At 55.3% G+C, this 19,586-nt stretch overlaps 1 protein-coding gene across 1 annotated transcript; it reads right to left on the bottom strand.

The window, feature by feature from the left end:
- Positions 1–3,374: 3,374 nt before the first annotated feature.
- MAN2B1 (mannosidase alpha class 2B member 1) lies at positions 3,375–18,696 on the bottom strand. The gene is made up of 24 exons (XM_029217226.1): positions 18,490–18,696; positions 17,688–17,790; positions 17,341–17,514; positions 16,785–16,978; positions 16,040–16,172; positions 15,674–15,819; positions 15,113–15,229; positions 12,156–12,241; positions 11,951–12,071; positions 11,793–11,871; positions 11,468–11,577; positions 11,103–11,210; positions 10,703–10,819; positions 9,392–9,565; positions 8,184–8,281; positions 7,984–8,101; positions 6,289–6,407; positions 6,097–6,198; positions 5,833–5,920; positions 5,574–5,654; positions 4,920–5,147; positions 4,314–4,469; positions 4,116–4,218; positions 3,375–3,627 (listed from the first exon to the last, which is right to left on the bottom strand). The coding sequence occupies exons 1-24, from the start codon at positions 18,649–18,651 to the stop codon at positions 3,518–3,520; spliced, it is 3,027 nt and encodes a 1,008-aa protein (XP_029073059.1). The 5' UTR covers positions 18,652–18,696; the 3' UTR covers positions 3,375–3,517.
- Between the last annotated feature and the right edge of the window lie 890 nt (positions 18,697–19,586).

The raw sequence follows: 19,586 nt of genomic DNA, 5'->3' as shown, positions 1-19,586 counted from the left end.
GCTCAGCATCCGGGGTTGGCCTGGTGAGCCCGGGACACCGTCCACGGAACTCCCTGGACGACCGGGGCTAATCTCAGCCTCGAAAGGGGGACTTAGCCATTTTTTAGGAGGCACCCCCAATGACCCGTCCCCACTTGGGACTGTGACGGGGCTGGGGGCTGTGACTCAGCCTTCTCCACGAGCCTCCAGGGCCATCTCAGTTCAGCCTCCCCCTCCCAAGAGGGCTTAAAAATATTTTGGGGGGGCTTCCCTGGTGGCGCAGTAGTTGAGAGTCCGCCTTCCGCCTGCCGATGCAGGGGACACAGGTTCGTGCCCCGGTCCGGGAAGATCCCACATGCCGCGGAGCGGCTGGGCCCGTGAGCCATGGCCGTTGAGCCTGCGCATCTGGAGCCTGTGCTCCGCAACGGGAGAGGCCACAACAGTGAGAGGCCTGCGTACCGCAAAAAAAATATATATATATATATATATATATATATATATATATATATTTGGGGGAACCACATCTGGTGACCCATTCCCACGTGGGACTTCCCCCAAGCCCTGGACAACCTCGGAAGTGGTCCTTTACCCTCCTGGTCACTGCCTCTCTGCAGAGGAGGAGTTGGAAACATTTTCCAGAAGCATATGTGATGAATAGGGCCCACCTGTGACTATGGCTAGGCCCAGAACATCCTCCCTGGGGCCTCCCTGGATGGCTAGGACCAGTTGTCTCCTCCAAAGAGAGATTTAGAAAAATGAAGGGGGGGAGAAGCGCATCCACCAACTGGACCACACAGGTGTCTGCAGGTAGAAGTGGGGAGCCCTCTAAGCCCAGACCAGTGGCCCTCATCCAGAGGGGGACTTGGAAACTCTTTTGAGAGGCACGATGCCAACACATGACCACAGTCATGTCTGGGTACCTGTCCCCTTGGCTGACTTCCTGGCTCCAACTAGTTCCCACCAACAAAGGGGGAACCTCTGAAAATGGGACCCTTAAGCAGGACCATATAGCAGGCCTCTAGCCGCCCCCCTCAGCCTCCATGGCTGGCACAGCTGGTCCAGTATTCTAAAGGGGACTTATGTTTTTAGGGATTGTCTCCAGTGACCAGGCCTTAAGTGGGTCATTGGGTGCACCTGGGACACCCTCCCTGGTTGGCCCAGGCACATCCTCAATCCAGGCCCCAGACAGGCCATGGGCATTCCCACCCAGCCTGGGTTGGCCCTAGCCTAGTGAAGAGGACGTCGAGATCTTTTCAGAAGGTGATCTTAAAAGTTGGCACCCAAGCAGGACCACTATGGGCCAGTGTGCCCTGACCCAGCCTCTCTGCCAGCCTGGACCTGTGCCCCTGCTCAGGACAGAAGAATGCAATGATCTGGGCACAACAGAATGACAGCCAGGCCACGGTCACGCTCCCCAGGACACACTGGTCCATCCAGTCCTGTCTATACCACCAGAGGGGACTAGACATGTTTTCAGTCATGCCACACAAGACCACTGGCATGCTAAGGTCCCCACACAGAACTCCCTGACTATCCCGGAGCCTGTCCACACTGGATCAGGACTTAGAAATGTAATAGGGGCATGTTTCTGCCAACAGGGACCCACACTGGATAGTAAGTGGGTTGCCATGCCCTCGGGCCTCCATCTCCGGCCCAGACCAGTCCTCCCCTCCACAAAAGGTCACATAAACTTTTCAGGAGGGGCTCTCAATGACCATGACCAGAGTGATAGCACCTGAGCCCGTGGCACACACAATGGGCCAGTAGGTCCAGCCCAGGTCATTGCCTCTTTGAATGGGGATGTGGGTGTGTTTTCAGGAGGCACCACCAGGTGCCATGGGTCCGATACCAGGACCTGTGCAGAACCGCAGCCTGGCTCAGGCACCCACCCTGAGTCTTTCTGGCTAGGCTGTGCCTGTGCCCACTACCAAGGACACCTTAGAGAGGTTTACAGGATGCATCGGTGATTGGGCTCCATGCACAACTGAGGGAGGACCCAGGGCAACCTCCATGGGTCTCCTGGGATAATGCCCTGGATTTGGATACATTTTCAGAAGGCACATGGATGACCGGACACGAGATGCCACTCCTGGGGCACACTGCCTGGCCCAGCCTGATCCCTGCCACCAGAGGAATATTTACAAGCAGTTTTGGTGGGCACTTCCTACGACAGGACCCGATGCAGGACAGCAGGCAGTCCTGGGGCACATGCCCCAGACTATCCTAGTCAGCTCTGCTGCCTTCCCCTTCTGGAATAAAATTTTTAAAAGTCTGGGGATGGTAGTTCCCTGGTGGTGCAGTGGTTAGGACTTGGCACATTCACTGCCATGGCCCCGGGTTCAGTCCCTGGTCAGGAGAACTAAGATCCTGTAAGCCACACAGCATGGGTGATTGGACCCCATGCAGGATGGCAAATAGACTACGGTGCCCTCCTTGGGCCTCTCTGGTCTACCTCTCTAGGGGGAGACTTAGAAAACTTTTCAAGAGGCACATCTGCCACCTAGACCCCATCTGTGTTCTGCCCGGGGGTTGTGTCCAAGCCAGCCCAGGCTCATGCCTGTTCTCCCACCAAGGGGGATGTAGAAATATTTTCTGGAGGCACATCTGAGAATCAGGGGCCCGAGCATCCAAACACTGTTCTCTACATGGCCTACAGGTGGGCTTGACATGCCCTCCCAGACTCCAGACGCCTTCAAGGGAACCACACAAGACTGTATCAACTGAGGGCAAGTTACTTCCTTTCAACTCTAAACCTCAGGTTTCATCCCAAGGTCTCCTTTCTCTGTAACAGACTCCAGAACACACCAGAACCAGGGTATACCAGGCTCTCTACCTGTCTCCTGGGAGGCCCAAAGCTCCAGCCCACCTGTCCAAGGCCCCACTTTGGGACCTGCCTCTAAGTCTTCCTCCACCCCAAGACGTCCCAGATTCCCCACCTTCAGGGCCCCAAAGTAGAGTATGGGAGGCCCTGGGGTATGTCTGGCTTCCAGGACCCAGGACAAGCCAGCACAAGCCTACCCTTAGTGGCTTCTCAAAACAGCTGTGTCAGGGACTTCCCTGGCGGTCCAGTGGTTAGGACCCGGCGCTTTCACTACCGTGGCCCCGGGTTCAATCCCTGGTCCGGGAACTAAGATCTCACAAGCCGCAGGGCACGGCAAAAAACAAAACAAAACAAAACAAAACTACAGCTGTGTCACAGCCCTAGTGGACGGAGGAGTGAAGCAGGAGTGGAGGGCAGAGTGATAGGTGAGATGGGGTGTGAATCGTGTAGACTCTGGTGAGAGGATTCAAACCAGCAAGTGGTCTTCCTGCAAGGCCTTGGGTCAAGGGTTTGCTGACCTTTCTGGGTCATAAATTCCACTGCCTTCAAAAAAAAAAAAAAAACCCACGCTCAGTTACACCTTGACCTGAGTCTTTTCTTGGTAGTGGCATTTTAATGGCTTTCCTTGGTGGTAGCAGCAGCAAGAGAAGGGGGAGAGTTTGCCCCGCCCCTGGAGGGCCCGGCTCAGGCTCTGGGGGAATCTTGCCTCCACCAGGTCTAGCTGTCCTCTTCCCATTGGACTGAGGCCAAGAAGGTACGGATTTCCATGGGCTGTAGCGTGATGGTGGTGGAGAGCAGCCGGGAAGGAGAAGGATGGGGTGTGGGGCCTGGAAGTGGAAGGGAGAAGGAGTGAGGGACGTAGACTTCCTTTGCCTTAACACCCATATGCCACCCCACACCACCCCTGTGCTCCCTGTCCTAAACACAGACATACCACCTTAAATCCGCCCCCAGGGCCTCACTCGCAGACCCTTCAACTGCTTCCCAGGGCCTAGATACCACCCCCAGATCCCCAAATCCCTCCCCAGTGTCTGGTCACCATCCTCACACCCACAAGCCCCACCCCAAGGACCGTCAAGCCAACGCCTGCCTCTGGAACTAGAAACCGACGGAGATTCTCAAATCTTGTTCTTGGGACTGCACTCCATTCTCAAACCCTCAAGAACTACCACTAATTTGCTGGACTCACCTCAGCCCCTTAAACTCCTAACCTAGATCTGAACACCGACCGACTCAGGCCCTCGAGCTCTATACCTGGACCTGGTCAACATTCCCACACCTCCCACCCGGCCCCCAGCTCCGGGCAGGCCCCCACCCGTGTTTGGTGTCCACTGGAGCCTGGAGGCGTGGGCCCGGAGCTGGTTGGCCGCCAGCGTGGTCTCCCGCAGGTCGGTGATGGTGAAGGCGGAGAACAGGTCCTGCGGGCAGTGGATGGGCCGGGCTGTGTTGGGACAAAGCTAGGGTTTCCCCTCCCGCCTCTCTCCGGTCTCCTTCCCACCTCTGCCCTCCTCACCGTCAAGTCCAAGGTCACCGGCGAGCTCAGGTTGCGGCCCGAGTCCTCCCCTACGGCGAACTGGTGCTCTAAGCGCAGCAGCAGCGTCTCCGCTCCCCAGCGGGCTAATGTTAGTAGATGCACGGAAGGCGGCAGCTCTCGGCGCAGCCCCGAAAACTGCGGGAGAGTGGCGCGGGGCTGAGCCACGAGGGGCGGGACTGAATGGCGGTCAGGAGGCGGAGACCCGGCGTGGAGGGACTGGCCTAGGCCGCGGTGAGGGGGCGAGGCTTACCGGGGAGTGGCGGGGCTCACCCAGGACTGAGCCAATGAGGGAACGGGGCGGTGTCAGGTTGGGGGCACAAAGGATTTGGTCTGAGACTGAGTTAGGACGCGGAGGAAGAGTGGAGAGACCCGGCTGGAGGAGGTGAGTACACGAGAGGGCCGGGCTGAGGCTGCCGGGGTGACGGGGCTGAGCTAAGGGGACTGGACTAGCATACGTCCTCCCCAGGACGGGTAGGGGCAGGCGAGGTGGGTCCCAGTTAAGCCTAGGTAAATCCGCCCTCAACCCCGCCCCTCCCCCGCAGGCTTCCTTCGGGTCCTCTTTCTGCCGGCCCCACCGCCCCTCACCTGCGTGCGAGGGGCGACCTCGAGGCGGTAGGGGGCGCCGCCACCTCGGGCCAGCACCACCTGCGGGGCCAGGACCTCCTTCTCCGCCTGTAATCGGTGCCCGGCGGCCGCGGTCCGGGCCTTGTCCAGCAGCACGAGGTGGCGCCCTCGCACCCAAAGCCCCGACCCCTCCTCCAGCAACGGCTCCCCTACTCCGCGTGCATCGTCTCTCAGCAGCCTTCTGTGCACCTGCGGGGAGAGTGGCCAGGAGAGGGTGAGGGTCCTTCTAGCCAATTTCTGGGCCAGAAATTGGGCAAAAGCAAGTGGGAATTTCAAGAAAAATTGAAGATTGGGGTGGAACGGATGAGGACGAATGTCTGGCAGGGGGTCCCCAGTAGAAGTGGGGATCCGACCTAACAAGGTACTAGGACAGCGGGAGGTAAGGATCTAATGGGGGCGTGGATAGGGCAAATCAGGGCCTGGAGGGGAGGCTTGGGTAAGGGTTGGATAAAAGCACGGAGTAAATGTCTCACATAGGAATGGAGGGCTCCGCTTAGCGGGGACCACAAACGGAGGGGTGCACCTAGCAACAGAAACTGGCTTCAAGGTCCTGCAGGGGGCCAGGGAGGGAACTGGTAGGAGGACCCTGATTTAGATGGGGCTCGGACCACTCACCATGAGCTCTAAGGAGCCATCACTCAGGCTACTGCCCCCCTGGGAGCGGTCAGTCAACACAGTCAGCTGCATGTTCCCATCCTGGGGGGCAAGGGGTGAGTGAGGGGCTGCACTGCCGGCCAGCCCTGGCCCCCAGGCAGGCCCCACAAGGATGGTGGAGACTGCTGAGAACCGTTGGGAGATGTTAAGAATGAGAGATAACCCCTGCTCTGTAAAGGGGTGTCAGGAAGATGTGGGGAGCAGGATGGGGGATGGGTACCGTGATGTAAATGCGACTGTTAACTGGATAGTAGTTTCCCGCCACTGGCTCAGTCTGGTTCAGCTTCCAGGTGAGTCGATAATCCCGCCTGGGGTGGGGTGGGATTTGATCAGGCCCGGGGTCTGGCTCCCCTTACCCGCTCACCCACTCCTCACTCCCCCTTCACCCTCTCCCTCCCACACTCATTAGGATCAGCAGGTGCCCCCACTGGCCCTGGGCCCCAAAAGACCACAGACCACCCCTCAGTGCCCCCAATCACCCCACCTCCTCTCCAGGATCTCCCGGCCATTGCTGTCAGTGTAGAAGAGTCCGTCTGTCTCCAGCACAGTGTCAAAGCGACTGATGACCTCCTTCCCCCAGCCATCACTATACCCAATGGGATGGCAAGGTGGTGAGCCTCACTTTAACTCCACTCTGCCCTTCACTCAGCCCCCACTCCCAGCCTCCACCACTCACCCCACAGGTATTGGCCCCACCGTCCACTCCAGCTCCAGGTGCCGCTGTCCCGGGTACAGACGAACCACCTGGGAACACCAGGCTGAGAAGTTCTGGTGCACTTCCTGCACCAAGGCTGTCTGCAAGCACATGGGGGTGAAGGGCAGGTGTAAGCGTGCAGCTGAGCAGAGGTAAGCCCTGCAAATGTCCACCCCTGCTGTGAAGCTCATAAAGGCCTACATCAGGGTCAACCCCACTGATAGCTTGGGAGCCCCACCCACCTCCCCCACCTGCCTAGGTGTGATGCCCACACTTTGTACCGCAGTCATAGCCATGTAAATTTTGAGTTTGGCATACATGCTTGCTGCCCATCATTACCCTATCTCCCCTCCTTAGAACAGGATTCTAGCTTAGCACATGGCTACTGGGAATAGACTGTACTGTTTCGTCTTCCCTGAGGTTCTGAGTAGCTGCGTGACCATGTTTGGCTCAGTCAAAGTGGTGTGAACAATGTTCCTTGCCCCTTTCCCTCTTCCACTGGCTCAAATGCAAATGTGATGGCTGGAGCTTGAGCAGCCATCTTGGGCCATGAGGTGGAAGCTGAATGCTAAGGAGGGTAGAGCAATAAGACAGAAGACTAGGGCTTCCCTGGTGGCACAGTGGTTAAGAATCTGCCTGCCAATTCAGGGGACATGGGTTCGAGCCCCGGTCCAGGAAGATCCCACATGCCACAGAGCAACTAAGCCCATGTGCCACAACTACTGAGCCTGTGTTCTAGAGCCCACAAGCCACAACTACTGAGCCCGAGTGCCACAACTACTGAAGCCCGCGCGCCTAGAGTCCATGCTCCACAACAAGAGAAGCCGCCACAATGAGAAGCCTGCGCGCCATAATGAAGAGTAGCCCCCCCCCTCTCCGCAACTAGAGAAAAAGCCCGCACGCAGCAATGAAGACCCAAAGCAGCCAAAAATTTTAAAAAATTAAAAAATAAAAAACAATAGAAGACTAGATGACTACTGAACCATCCCACCTGCCCGGACTTTCCATTAGATGGAAAGAAACTTCCATCTTGTTTTAGGCATGGTTAATTTGGGTAACCCTGTTACAGGAAGCAAAACTATATCCTCATACAGTGACCCAGGTATGCAGGTGTTCACCTCAAGGAGAATCATGTCAAATGTGAGGCTTTCCGTTACCTGCCCCATTCCCACCCTAAGAGGAAACGTCAACGAGAGGCCCCAGGAAACCCCACAAGCCTGAGCCCCTGTTCCCAGCCAGATGCACCCTCAAATATCCACCCTAAGTTAGAATCACCCAAGCCCTATCCAAGTGTGAACCTTTAAATGTCCACCCCAGATAAAATCCCCTCCTACCACAGATCCTTGGTGAAATCTGCAAGCAGTTACCCCTGGCTCTCCCTATCTGTTGGCCAAATGGGAGCATCCCACCCCCAATTTCAAAAGCTAAGTATAATCTTGACATTCACAACAGATGTGAATGCCTTTCTATGTGCTTCCATGGCGTGACTGTCACACAACCAGCCATGAATATCAACCCTGTGGGAGGATCCTAAAGTATTCCCCTCGGGTCTTAGCCTTCTTATTTGTTGGAGATGTAAATCCTCCCCTCACTGCACACGTGGCACACCACCCTCCACACACACACCCCTCACATGCCCCATCCCCAAGTGCCCACTCATCAGTCTTAACCCCTTACCTTCACAAGGTGGGTTTGAGCCCAGTGGCTCACAAGCAGTGGTTGCTGTCGGTTGGGTCTGAAGATGTAGGCACCTGAGACCTGGGAGCTTAGACTGTTGCCTGTACTGGCGTTGTACCTGGGGCCAGGGCAGGTGAGAGTCAGGCAAGGGACCCCAGCTCTGCTCACACCTGTTCCCTGACCTGGTGGTCCTCCCTCACCAGTAGAAGGCTTGGCGAACAGGCAGCCGGAGGTTCTGGTCCAGGTTCTCCAACTCCATCAAGAGCCCTGAGTCAGGGTCAAACCTAGCCCGGATGTACTGGGGAGAAATGGGTGGACAGACATTAATGACCATCGCTTCAGCCAACGGCAGCTTCATCCTTCCTGGGGCTCAGGAGGAAACCCTGGAATCACCCACCCTTCCCTCCTCTCTCTCTCTCACTCCTCACCTCTGACTCTTTTAGCAAATCTGAACAGCTCCACTTTCTACCTTACCCTCAATCTGACCACTTCTCACCACCTCAATGGCATTCCTGGGCTGCAGCCAACCCCTTCCTGATCTCCCACCTTCCATGCTCGCTGCCCAGTCTTTTCCCCCCATAACTGCCAAAAGGTGCCTGTAACACCAGAAGTGAGATCACAGCCCATCTGCTCGGGACCCAGGCTGCTTATGCAACTGACAGAGGAACCACAGTGCCAGGACCCACAAGATTTTTAGGGCCCATGGAAAGGTATAAATCTCTATTTCTTTTAGGTTCAGAAGAAAACCTGAATGAAATAATAATGAATATATTATATTGAATTCTGCATGGTTAATATTCATGTTAATATCCATACTATCATGAAATATAATTAACATATTTTTATGGAAGGAGGGACCCACAAAGGCCAAAGTGCTAGGACCCACAAGAGTCTTAATGCAACCCTGTTTCTCCCATGGTTCCTTCACAGTAAAAGCCAGAGTCCTCCCCTCAGCCTTCCCTTAAGGCTCACATGATCTGACCTATCACCTCCACCCCAACACCCTGTTTCAGCCACACTGAGTGTTCTTTGAACACCCAACACCTGCCTACTTGAGGGCTTTTGTGTCTGCTGCTCCCTACCTGACTGGATCCCTCTTCCCCCAAATGGCCACACAGCTCCCTCCCCCAAGTCTCTGACATGCCTCACTTAATTTGCAAACCCCTACCTCCATCAGCTCTGACATTTCTGTCAAGTGTCACCCATGATTACATTGGGTCCTCATAACAGCCCCAGGAGAGGACACTGAGGCTCAAAGGAAGACGGTCACTCACTTGAGGACACACAATGGGGGGCTGATGATGCTAGACCATGAACCTAAGACCCACTGACCCAGGGTCCATGTGGCTTACTGCCACATCTCAAATCTGTCACCCAGGAATGGAAGGGGATATGAATAGGGTCTCACCTCATTCTGGATGACCAAGACACGAGACCAGGGCTTCTGGGATCTGGGATGGTGGATGTGGGCCTGGGGGCTTTGGCCAGGCACCTGGGTTACTGAGTAGATGCTGAAGCCCAAGGCAGGCACTGAGGCTGAGAAAAGCAGCTCTTGACTGTCTGAGCTGGGAATCATCACCACCTCGGGTAAGGGAGGATGGAAACCAAGTCAAGAAGCTGTCGAGTACACATACAAAGCCACACCACACATACAGGGAGGGGTCAAACTTGAGGAAGGGAAAGAGTTCCAGGATGGGGAGAGGAAATTTAGGAGTTGGGCAGAAGGGATGCGAGTGTCAGAAATGCTGAGTTAAAGATTGCAAAGAGGGAATTTCCTGGCAGTCTAGTGGTTAGGACTCTGTGCTTCCACTGCAGAGGGCACATGGGTTTGATCTGTGATTGGGGAACGAAGATCCTGCAAGCTGCATGGCCAAAAAAAAAAACGATTGCAAAGATTCATAAGGTGGTAAAAATCCACTAGGAGGGTGGAGCTACTGTGGGAAGTGGGAGAAGTGAGGGAGTAAATTCAGGAAGAGATCCTTGACACAGGGGAGGGAGGGAAAGACAGATTCTTGGGGGAGGAAGAGGTTAGTGGGAAGAGGCCTTCCAGGATGAGGGGAATATTCATAAACAGGAAATTTTTTCACGGGGAGATATTTAAAAGGGGAAGAGGGCTTCCCTGGTGGCGCAGTGGTTAAGAATCTGCCTGCCAATGCAGGGGACACGGGTTCAAGCCCTGGTCCGGGAAGATCCCACATGCTGTGGAGCAACTAAGCCCGTGCGCCACAACTACTGAGCCCGCGTGCCACAACTACTTTAGCCCACGCGCCTAGAGCCTGTGCTCCGCAACGAGAAACCACCGCAATGAGAAGCCCCCACACCACAACAAAGAATAGCCCCCGCTCGCCGCAACTAGAGAAAGCCCACGTGCAGCAACAAAGACCCAACGCAGCCAAAAATAAATAAATAAAATACATTTTTAAAAAGGGGGGGGAAGATACTCATGAGAGGGGGTAATGTTCCCAAGGGGGTGTGATATTAAGGGGTAGAGGGGGAAGATTTTCAGAAGAAGAGACAGTAATGGGCAGAAGGTATCCATGGAGGGGGAGGTATCCAAGAGAGGGAGGTATCCATGGAAGGAGAGATCCACGGAGGGAAATAAACCTGGGGGAAGTGTCCATGGGGCGAAGGGAGAAATGCCCATGGCGGGAGGTTTCCAAGGGGTTAGGTATTCATGGGTTGTGGTATTCAGGGAAAACTATTTGTCGAGTGGCCTTACATCGCTGGGCACAACTGTGCCACTGGGGTCCCTCACGAGAAAAACGTGTTTGCTGACAGGCAGCCGCACCATCCAATCCACCTTCCGCCCCAAGGGGTTATAAATGGTCACCTGGAACTGGGGTGGGAGGATCAGAGCAGGCATGGGTCACAATACGCCTTCTGCAAACCCACTCACCATGTGCAGCAACGTCCCTGGGTGATTCAAACCCCCAAGTGGTGCACTGGTCTCCGTCCTGCCGCAGCTTCACTGAGCCCCCAGTGATCTCGCCCCAGAGTGATTAGCAACCCGCTGAGGCCTCGAGAGCCCATCAGCCCCGCCTCCTTTCCGCGCTGCCGTCCCACCCACCACCCACGGGACGGTCCCCCGGCCCCGCCCCTCCCCGTCCAGGCCGCCTCACGCTCTCTGAGGTCTGGGTGAGCGGACAAACGCTGATGTTGAGCTTGCGACAGAACATGAAGTCCTCCTTAGAGCCACTGAGCCGCGCCAGCGCATTGCTCAAGAGAACCTGGGGAGGCGCGTAAAGTGGAAGGTATGCTCCGGCCTCCAAGCGCGTCTCCTCCTCGCCGCCCCGCCCCCAGCCTCGCCCCTGCCTTCTCCGCCCCTCCCATCCCAGGACCCGCCCCTCCTTCCACAAGCCCCGCCCCACGAGCCCTTCCAGACACCACTCCGCTGTTTTCGACCACGCCCCGTACTGGCCCCGCCCCTTCTGCTCCAGGGCCTGCCCCTTCCTGTCTCCGCCTCTCCCAGGCTCCGCCCCCGCACCTCGCAGGGCCCCCAGCCTTCGGCAAGTTGGCGAGCGTAGTCATTGGCCACGTGCTGGCGGGAGGTGCCGCTGACCGCATCGTGGTGCTGGAGGACGGCCATCGCCTCATCTGCAGGCAGATGGTGAGCCGGGTGGGGTCTCCGCAGGACTCTCGGCCCCCGACCCCAAGGAGACGTGAAAAGTCATGTGCTGGCAGGCTGGGTTCTTAGGGGCTTTAAGAAGGGACTCGAAAAAAAAAAAAAAAAGAAGGGACTCGAGGGGGCAGTGGAGGTCTGGAGTCCAGCTTCAGCCTGGCCCCCGTCCCCTCACCCGCTGGACACCTACTGAGGGGTGCACTGTCTCCGGAACCGTAGGGTCCCACGTTGGCTGCCGGACCTGCCAGCGCCTCCAGCTGGTTGCACACCTGTAGAGCAGGGGGTATGTTGGGGCACCAGGTCTGTCAGGACCCCTGAGCCACCCCCTTGAGCCTGGCGCCCACCTACCTGCAGGAAGTTGTAGCTGAGACGCTCATAGCGTTTGAGGGCAGGCCGGCTGGAAAAGTAACCGGTCCAGAACATGTGGGGGCCGTCGGCGTAAGGGAAGAAGTCATCCTCTTTCAGCGACCTGCAACGGCAGCAGCATTGAGGGAAGGGTCATGACCCACAGGGCATGCCACCCATCCCCAGGCTCCCCAGTCCCCCCAAATACCAGGTGAGGTTGGCCTTGTTCAGCTGCCAGAGATAACAGGCTGGAGTGGAGTAGAGAACATTGACGCGGCTCCCGTTGGCCTGTTGCTGCGGGGAGGTGTCAGTGTGTGAGCTCAGGAGCCCGGGGAGGGGGGGACCCACAAGTGTGCACAAACTTACACACACACGTGCACACATTCATGCATCCAGTCGGTTCAGATTCTCTTTCTTAATACACAGTTTGAGTGCAAACCAATGGCCAAGTGTGAAAATGAATGTTGGCCGAAGCTAAATATTACCAGCCTGGAAAGAATTTCAGGGATGCAAGAATAAACCTGAGATTTTACTAAACTTTAAATAATTCCAATTTTATTATTTAAAACTTTCATGGAAAAACTAAATATGACATTATAGGACAGGAATAACAACTCCTCAGCACTGTAAGGTTATTGCCAGATGACACAACTGTTATAATGAATGGAGGCTCACTTTCAACTGAGGGAGGTGGAGGAACAAGAAGGTGACCTCCGTGAGTTAAAGGATGTTTGTTCTGCTCGAGTTGTGTCCCCAGTGCCTCGTACACAGTAGGTGCTCAATAAACACTTGAATGACCTAGAGAATATTATACTTAGTGAAGTCAGAGAAAGACAGATACTATATGATATCACTTATATGTGGAATCTGAAAAATAATACAAATGAATCTATGTACAAAACAGAAACAGACTCACGGACATAGAGAACAAACTTATGGTTACCTAAGGGGAAAGGGAGGGGAGGAGGGATAAATTAGGAGTATAGGATTGACAGATATAATCTACTACACATAAAGTACATAAGCAACAAGGATTTACTGTATAACACAGGGAATTATATTCGACATCTTATAATAACCTATAATAGAAAATAACCTGAAAAATTATATATAACTGAATCACTTTGCTGCACACCTGAAACTAATACAATATTTGTAATACAATATGATATTGTAAATCAACTATAATTTTAAAAATAAACACTTGAGTGAATGAAGAGAAGTGCATAGGACTACATGCCTTTATGTGCAAACACACATTTACACCCCTGAACACGCACTCATGTACAGATTTACATACACACACACTGTGTTCACTGAGCAAATGATCACTTGATTCTGCAGCATGCTCAGGACTGTGGACACAATTTACAACCAAAGGCTCGCCCTGCTCTCACGGTATTCACAGCCAAGTGCAGAGGAGAGAAACTGCACAGATAGTCAGCTGGTTACAGTCAGCCTAGATGTATCATCACAGGTATTTGTGGGGACTCCTGTGAGCACAGAGGAAAGAGCAAGAGCTCGGCTGGGGCCCGGTGAAGGCTTCCTAGAGAAGCAACACCAGTTGCAACTGGTGTCTTAAGCAGCAGCAGATTTTCAGCCCCAAATAATAATAATAAACAACCGTAATACTTATTATTTACCTGGCACTGGTCTATGCAAATGAACTCATTAAACTTTCATCAATAGCCCTGTCAGCTGGGAACCACCATTATGCCCATTTCCTAGATAAGAAAATTGAGGCACTGACTGCTTAAGAACATTCCTCAAGGTCACAGAGCCAGTAAGTGGGAAAACCAGAATTTGAACCAAGGAACTCCATTTCCAGTAAAATGGAGTGTGTGAAGGAGCAGGCAGGAGAAAAACCAAAAGAGTGTGATCTTCTGGCAGCCTGGGAACATGGTATTTGCAGGAGGAAGTAGTCAAGGTGTTGAAGCCTCCTCAGGGACCAGGGGCTTGGGGAGGAGTGGGAAATGTCTTCTGGAAGGCCCTTGATTACGTTACTGAGAGCTGTTTTTGGTGAAACAGCGATGCAGGGAGTGCGTGGAAGGTGAGGACATTAAAGACTGTGCCAGGGCTTCCCTGGTGGCACAGTGGTTAAGAATCTGCCTGCCAATGCAGGGGACACAGGTTCGATCCCTGGTCCGGGAAGATCCCACATGCCGTGGAGTAGCTAAGCCCGTGCGCCACAACTACTGAGCCTGAGCTCTAGAGCCTGCAAGCCACAACTACTGAGCCCATGTGCCACAACTACTGAAGCCTGCGCGCCTAGAGCCCATGCTCCGCAGCAAGAGAAGCCACGACAATGAGAAGCCCGCGCACCGCAACGAGGAGTAGCCCCCACTCGCCGCAACTAGAGAAAGTCCACGCACGGCAACAAAGACGCAACATAGCCAAAAATAAATTAATAAATAAATAATTTTTTTTAAAAACTAAAAATAAAAAAGACTGTGCCAGTAGACAACTCTGGGGATGAAATGATGGGGGAGGGGAGACGAGGTTCTGTGCTGATGGGAGAGTGAATGCCCGCCCACACAGCCACAGACCATTTACAGAGGCCACATCGATACATCCACGGTAGACAGAATAATGGCCACCAAAAGATGTCCATGTCCTAATCCCCAGAACCTGTGACTATGTTAGGTTACATGGCAAAAGGGAATTAAGCCTGCAGAATTAAGGCTGTTAATCAGCTGACCTTAAACTAGAGAGATTATCCTGGATTATCTAGTGTGTCCAATGTAATCACAAGGGTCTCTAAAAGTTGAAGAGGGAGGAGAAAGAAGTGAGAGTGAGAAAAAGAGATGTAACACCAGAGGCAGGGTCAGAGAGCTGCTGTGTTGCTGGCTTTGAAGATGGAGGAGGGGGCCGTGAGCCAAGGAAAGTGGGCAGCCTCTAGAAGCTGGACAAGGCAAGGAGACTTTTCCCTAGAGCTTTCAGAAGGAACGCAGCCTGCTGACATCTTGATTTTAGCCCAGTGAGACCCATGTCAGACTTGTGACCTACACAACTGTAAGATAAAATGATTTCTGTTGTTTTAAGCCACTAAGTTTGTGGTAATTTGTTAAAGCAGCCATAGAAAACTAAGATAGCACCCATAAATAATGTACGTGACCCAAGGCCCAGGGATACAAGCACAGGTGCCCACGGGGTAGGCACACTCACCTGGGCATTGACCAGCTGGATGAGCTTGTCAAGGTTCTTGAACCACATGTTGGCATTCTCATACTGGAAGTCTGAGCCCATGGTCATCACAGTGTGGTTGGTGCGGTAGTGCTGGCCCTATAGGTGGGATGGGGGGGTGTCCTCAGGCCAGGGTGTCCTGGGCCACCCCTGTGGACAGCTGTGTCTCGATATATACGTGGTCAAGAATGTGGGCGCACAGAGGCATGGGGGGGCAGGGGTGGAAGTGTGTCACGTGAGAGCAGAGGGACATAACAGAAAAATAGCCACAAGCTGTTGGGTAATTCTCTTGGGCTCACCACCCAGACGTGGGTACTGAGGCACCGTGCCATGCTGTCTCATGATCATGGTGGAGGTGTGCAGTGGTGAAGGGGTCCGCATTTCTAGTCAGGAACACACACAAATCCAGGAGGAGGGCATAGTGATGGTGAAAGGAACACTACCTTCCTCCGAGGATGGTGAGGAGGCGCTAGGGATTGCCTGGGCCGGTGGAAGGGCCCCGTGCATGTACACCAGAGGAACAGGTTCTGGGTACCAGGTTACCTGGGCAGTGGCCAACTGCAGGAAGTAATGGACCAGGTCCTTGGCGTTGTACTCAGGGCTGAGTGGGTCCTCCACAAAGGGCCTGTCGGCACACAGCGTGTCCCAGCACAGACCATCCGGTGGGTTGTAAATGTTGGGGAGCACACCTGTGGGCCGCACCAGGCTCAGGGGTGGCCCCACCCCCTAGACCTGCCAGGCCCCACAGGGGACGGACTTCAGAATTTGCGGGGCCCAGTGCAAAGTGCAAATGCTGGGCCCTTGTTCCTAAATTATTAAGAATTTCAAGACAATGACAGCTGGCTATAAAACCAAGCCCAGGGCCCTTCTGAGCGTGGGGGCGGCCCTCTCCCCACTCCACCCCCTTACTGGTGAAGAGGTCCGCGGCGGGGGGCTTCAGGCTGGCGCTGGCCCGCCACACCTGCTCCATTTCCATCTTCTCCTTCCGCGCGCTCCTGTCTTGATAATCCAGGCGTCCGAAGAAGAAACCGTCAAAACCCATCTGGAGGTGGGGCAGGATGAAGAGCGGGATGGGAGAGCAGGACAGGGCAGGATAAATAAGGGCCTAGCCCTCTCCTCACCACCCCTTCAGAGCACGGATAGAAAAACCAGGTCTAAAACCAGGGAGGCCCTCCAATTCATTTTGAACTTGGGGAGGGTCGGAAGTCCTGCGGGAGCGCCGGGAGGGAGCTGGTCCAACGCTAGAACCCACCTCCACCTTCCGCAGCCTAAGCACGGGAAGGAGGCGGGGTCATGGCACAGGTAATGAAGCCGGCTGCAAAACGGCAGGCCATCGCCTGCCACCCCACTTGGGGAGGAGCCAGGATCAGAGCAAACGGGGTGGGGTCGGGGAGGGGGGGAGGAGCCAGCTGGACAGGAGGGTGCGGTGGTGGTGGGCGGCGGTCAGCCTAGGCTGGGGCAGAGAAGGGTCAAGGTCAGAGCAGAAAAGGAATGGGATTCACAGGTCACCCAAGAGGCAGGGTCTCAAGGGGCCAGAGGGCCAGGGGCAGGGCCTGGTGTGAGTGAACTTTCAGGGAAGGGAGGGGCGGGCTTGAGTGACCGGGGGAGGAGTCAGAGGGAATGAAGGGGCTGGCCCAAGAGGCCAGGAAAAGACCTGCGCAAACAGCGAGGCCTGCTCCCTAGAGTGGCCGAAGGGGTCGATGTGCCAGGCCACACGGGGGCGCCCGTCGCTGCCAAACGTGTCCTCCAGGAAGCGCAGCCCGAGTGTCATCTGGTCGATGATGGCTCCATAGTGGGTGGCCGCCTCATCGTTCATCACCCAGCCACCATTGGCAAACTCTAGGCGTCCTGTGCCGGGAGGGGCAAAGTCCAAGTCAGCTGTCAGGGCCAGGAGTGGGGCCGGGGTTGGTGATGCCGGGGACGAGAAGACCTGCCTGCATGCCCAGGCCTGAGAGGCGAAGAGGGGTCACTCCCAGGCCAGTGTAGAGAGATACTGAACAGAAACCCTCCTGGCATGGCATGCTTTCCAGAGGATTCACTGGAGGTGGGGCCTTAGAGGACGCACAGGAGTTCTCCAAATACAGAGAAATTCCAGGCAGGTGCAGCCACATACAGGCAGCACTTGGTATGATAAAAATCTCAGAAGCCAGAGTAGTAGAAACAGAAGCTGGGCTGGGTTTCCTCTTTTCACTTCCTTAGGGCAGCCTCACCCTGTCGCACCAGGTCCCGCACGATTTCCTGCGTTGCATTTGTCTGCTGTCGCCACCAACGGGAGAAGAAAGCGATTTCCACATAGATGAAGCGGCGGGTGGGCTCCGCCAGCAGGGAAGAGATGACCGAGTCTAGGATGTACTGCACGCCCGCGTGCTGGACATCATTCTTGACTATGGGAATAGGGGTCAGGCAGTCAGGGACCAGCAAGCCAAGGGGCATAATCCTAGACACAGGAGCCCAAGCTGGGTATTGCCCCCACCCTAATGTCCAGGGCTGAAAAAGAATTCGAGGGGCTCCGAGGGGCCGTGGGAGTCCTAGGGGTCAGTCCCCACCCTCTACTCACTGCCGTAGAAGTACTGGTCCACCGTCTTGAGCCAGCCCACGTCATCATGTGTGTGGGCCACCAGGTGCACATTCAGCATGTCCGGCTCCACCTTGGGGCATGTCTGCCCAGGGACCCCAAACACAACACACATACCCTGTCAGTAACCCCAAGGTTAAGAGGCAGGCTGCAGTGGGGCGTTGGGGAGGACATAAGGTGAGCCTTGATTTAGAGGCAAGTGACTCAGGTGGGGCCAGGCCCTCCCAGGGAGGACACACATAGTTGTGTCACAGATGCAACTCCCACCTGACACAACTTCTCAGAGCACCTCTCATTCACACCCTGTGGAAATAATAGTAGTAGCTAATGTTTATTAAGCATTTGCAAATACCAAGCAGTCAGCCTGAGGGGTGGGGGCGATATTATCTCCAGTTTTCAGATGAGAACACTGAGGATCAGAGAGGTGAAGTGACTTGGCCAAGATCACGCAGCCAGGAAGTGGAGGAGCCAAGCTAGAACTTCAGGCAGCTGACTCCCAGCTCTCCACCAGTCCTCGCCACACATACAGCTGCTCGCCCGCTCACGTCCAGCTACACAGGTAAATGCGAGCAAAGTCCAGAAGCAAGGGAAGCAGCCACAGACAGCCCCATTCTCAGACACGCACAGCCAGACTTCTCAATGACACAAAGCATTCACTCAGACCACACTGTCATATTAGCAACCATTCACTAGGCGCCCACAAAACAGACCCACCCACACCTCCGGACCCTACTGGAGGCTTCACTCTGGCTCTTGTACATTTCCGCTCGCTGGCCGCGCTCACCTGGTATCCCGCGGCCCAAGCGCTGGGCGTCGCCAGCAACAACAAAAAGAGAAAGGAGAGAGGCGGGAGCGGTGGCCACAGCGCCCAAGAGGTCGTCCGGGACCCCGCCGCGCCCCGGCCGCCGCCAGCGCGGACCCCCGAAGACCGCGCGTCAGCGGCCATGGGTCTAACGCCGCCGCCGCAGGCGCCGCAGGCGCCGCCACCTCCGCTTCCGCCTCCGCCTCCGCCTCCCGGGGGTTCCCGGGCCTGGCTGGGGCCGGGTAGACGCCCCGCCTCCAGAACCCGGCTTGGCCAATGGGCACCTGAGGGGCGGGGCTAGGGAGTGGCCCGGCGCGTCACGAGACCAAGGAAGTAGCTCTGGGTACCGCTGGGGACAATGCGGGCGCAAGGAGGCGCTGGGCGCGACCCACTCTCGGGGTGCTGGTTCGGCCAGACGAGCCTTTAGCCTCTCGTGGCCTCTGTGTGGCCTCCATGTAGACTTCGAGTGCCCTTTTGTTCCCCCTGGGCGCAGAGGTCTCAGATTTTCCTACGGATGCTGTGTTTGCCTTGGAGGTAGAGTATATGCCTAGGATCCTAGGGTATTCCGTTTACTTTCTGGGCTAGGGTCCGCGAGGGACCTAGCTTGGCTAGGAACAGAGGTTAATGGGGGCTCTGTTCTGTCCTATGCATGGAGATGTAAAGTAACCGCCGTTACGGTGCTGGGGAGGGGAGGCATCCAGCCTTGTTCGAGAGATACCGGTGTCCTCTGATGAGGAGTGAGAACATGGCAGGTGGGGGAGAACTGAGTCTTTCATGCCTTCCCCCAGTCCCTACCAGTCCATCCGATTTGCTGACAGTACCCCCATTCCTCTGATAAGAAAACCAAAGCACAGATTCCTTAGATCAACAGGGCTGTCTGCTGAGTTGCCAGAGGGCAGGGATCATTGTTCAGTCTCTGGCAGCTGACTTAAGGCTCGAGTCTTGTGAAATAAGCAAGTGAACTAACCAAAAGGCTCCAGACTGGGGACCCCACCCCCAGCCTGACTTGAGTGGAGGAACTGGAGCCCTTCCCCCTGTTATGACAATGCACAGAAGGAGAGAGAGGTCTCAGAGAACAA

Source organism: Monodon monoceros, unplaced genomic scaffold (assembly GCF_005190385.1).
Source record: "Monodon monoceros isolate NGI ecotype Baffin Bay Population unplaced genomic scaffold, NGI_Narwhal_1 Super_Scaffold_12, whole genome shotgun sequence".
Lineage (NCBI taxonomy): Eukaryota > Metazoa > Chordata > Mammalia > Artiodactyla > Monodontidae > Monodon > Monodon monoceros.
This window is presented reverse-complemented; position numbering and strand designations above follow the sequence as displayed.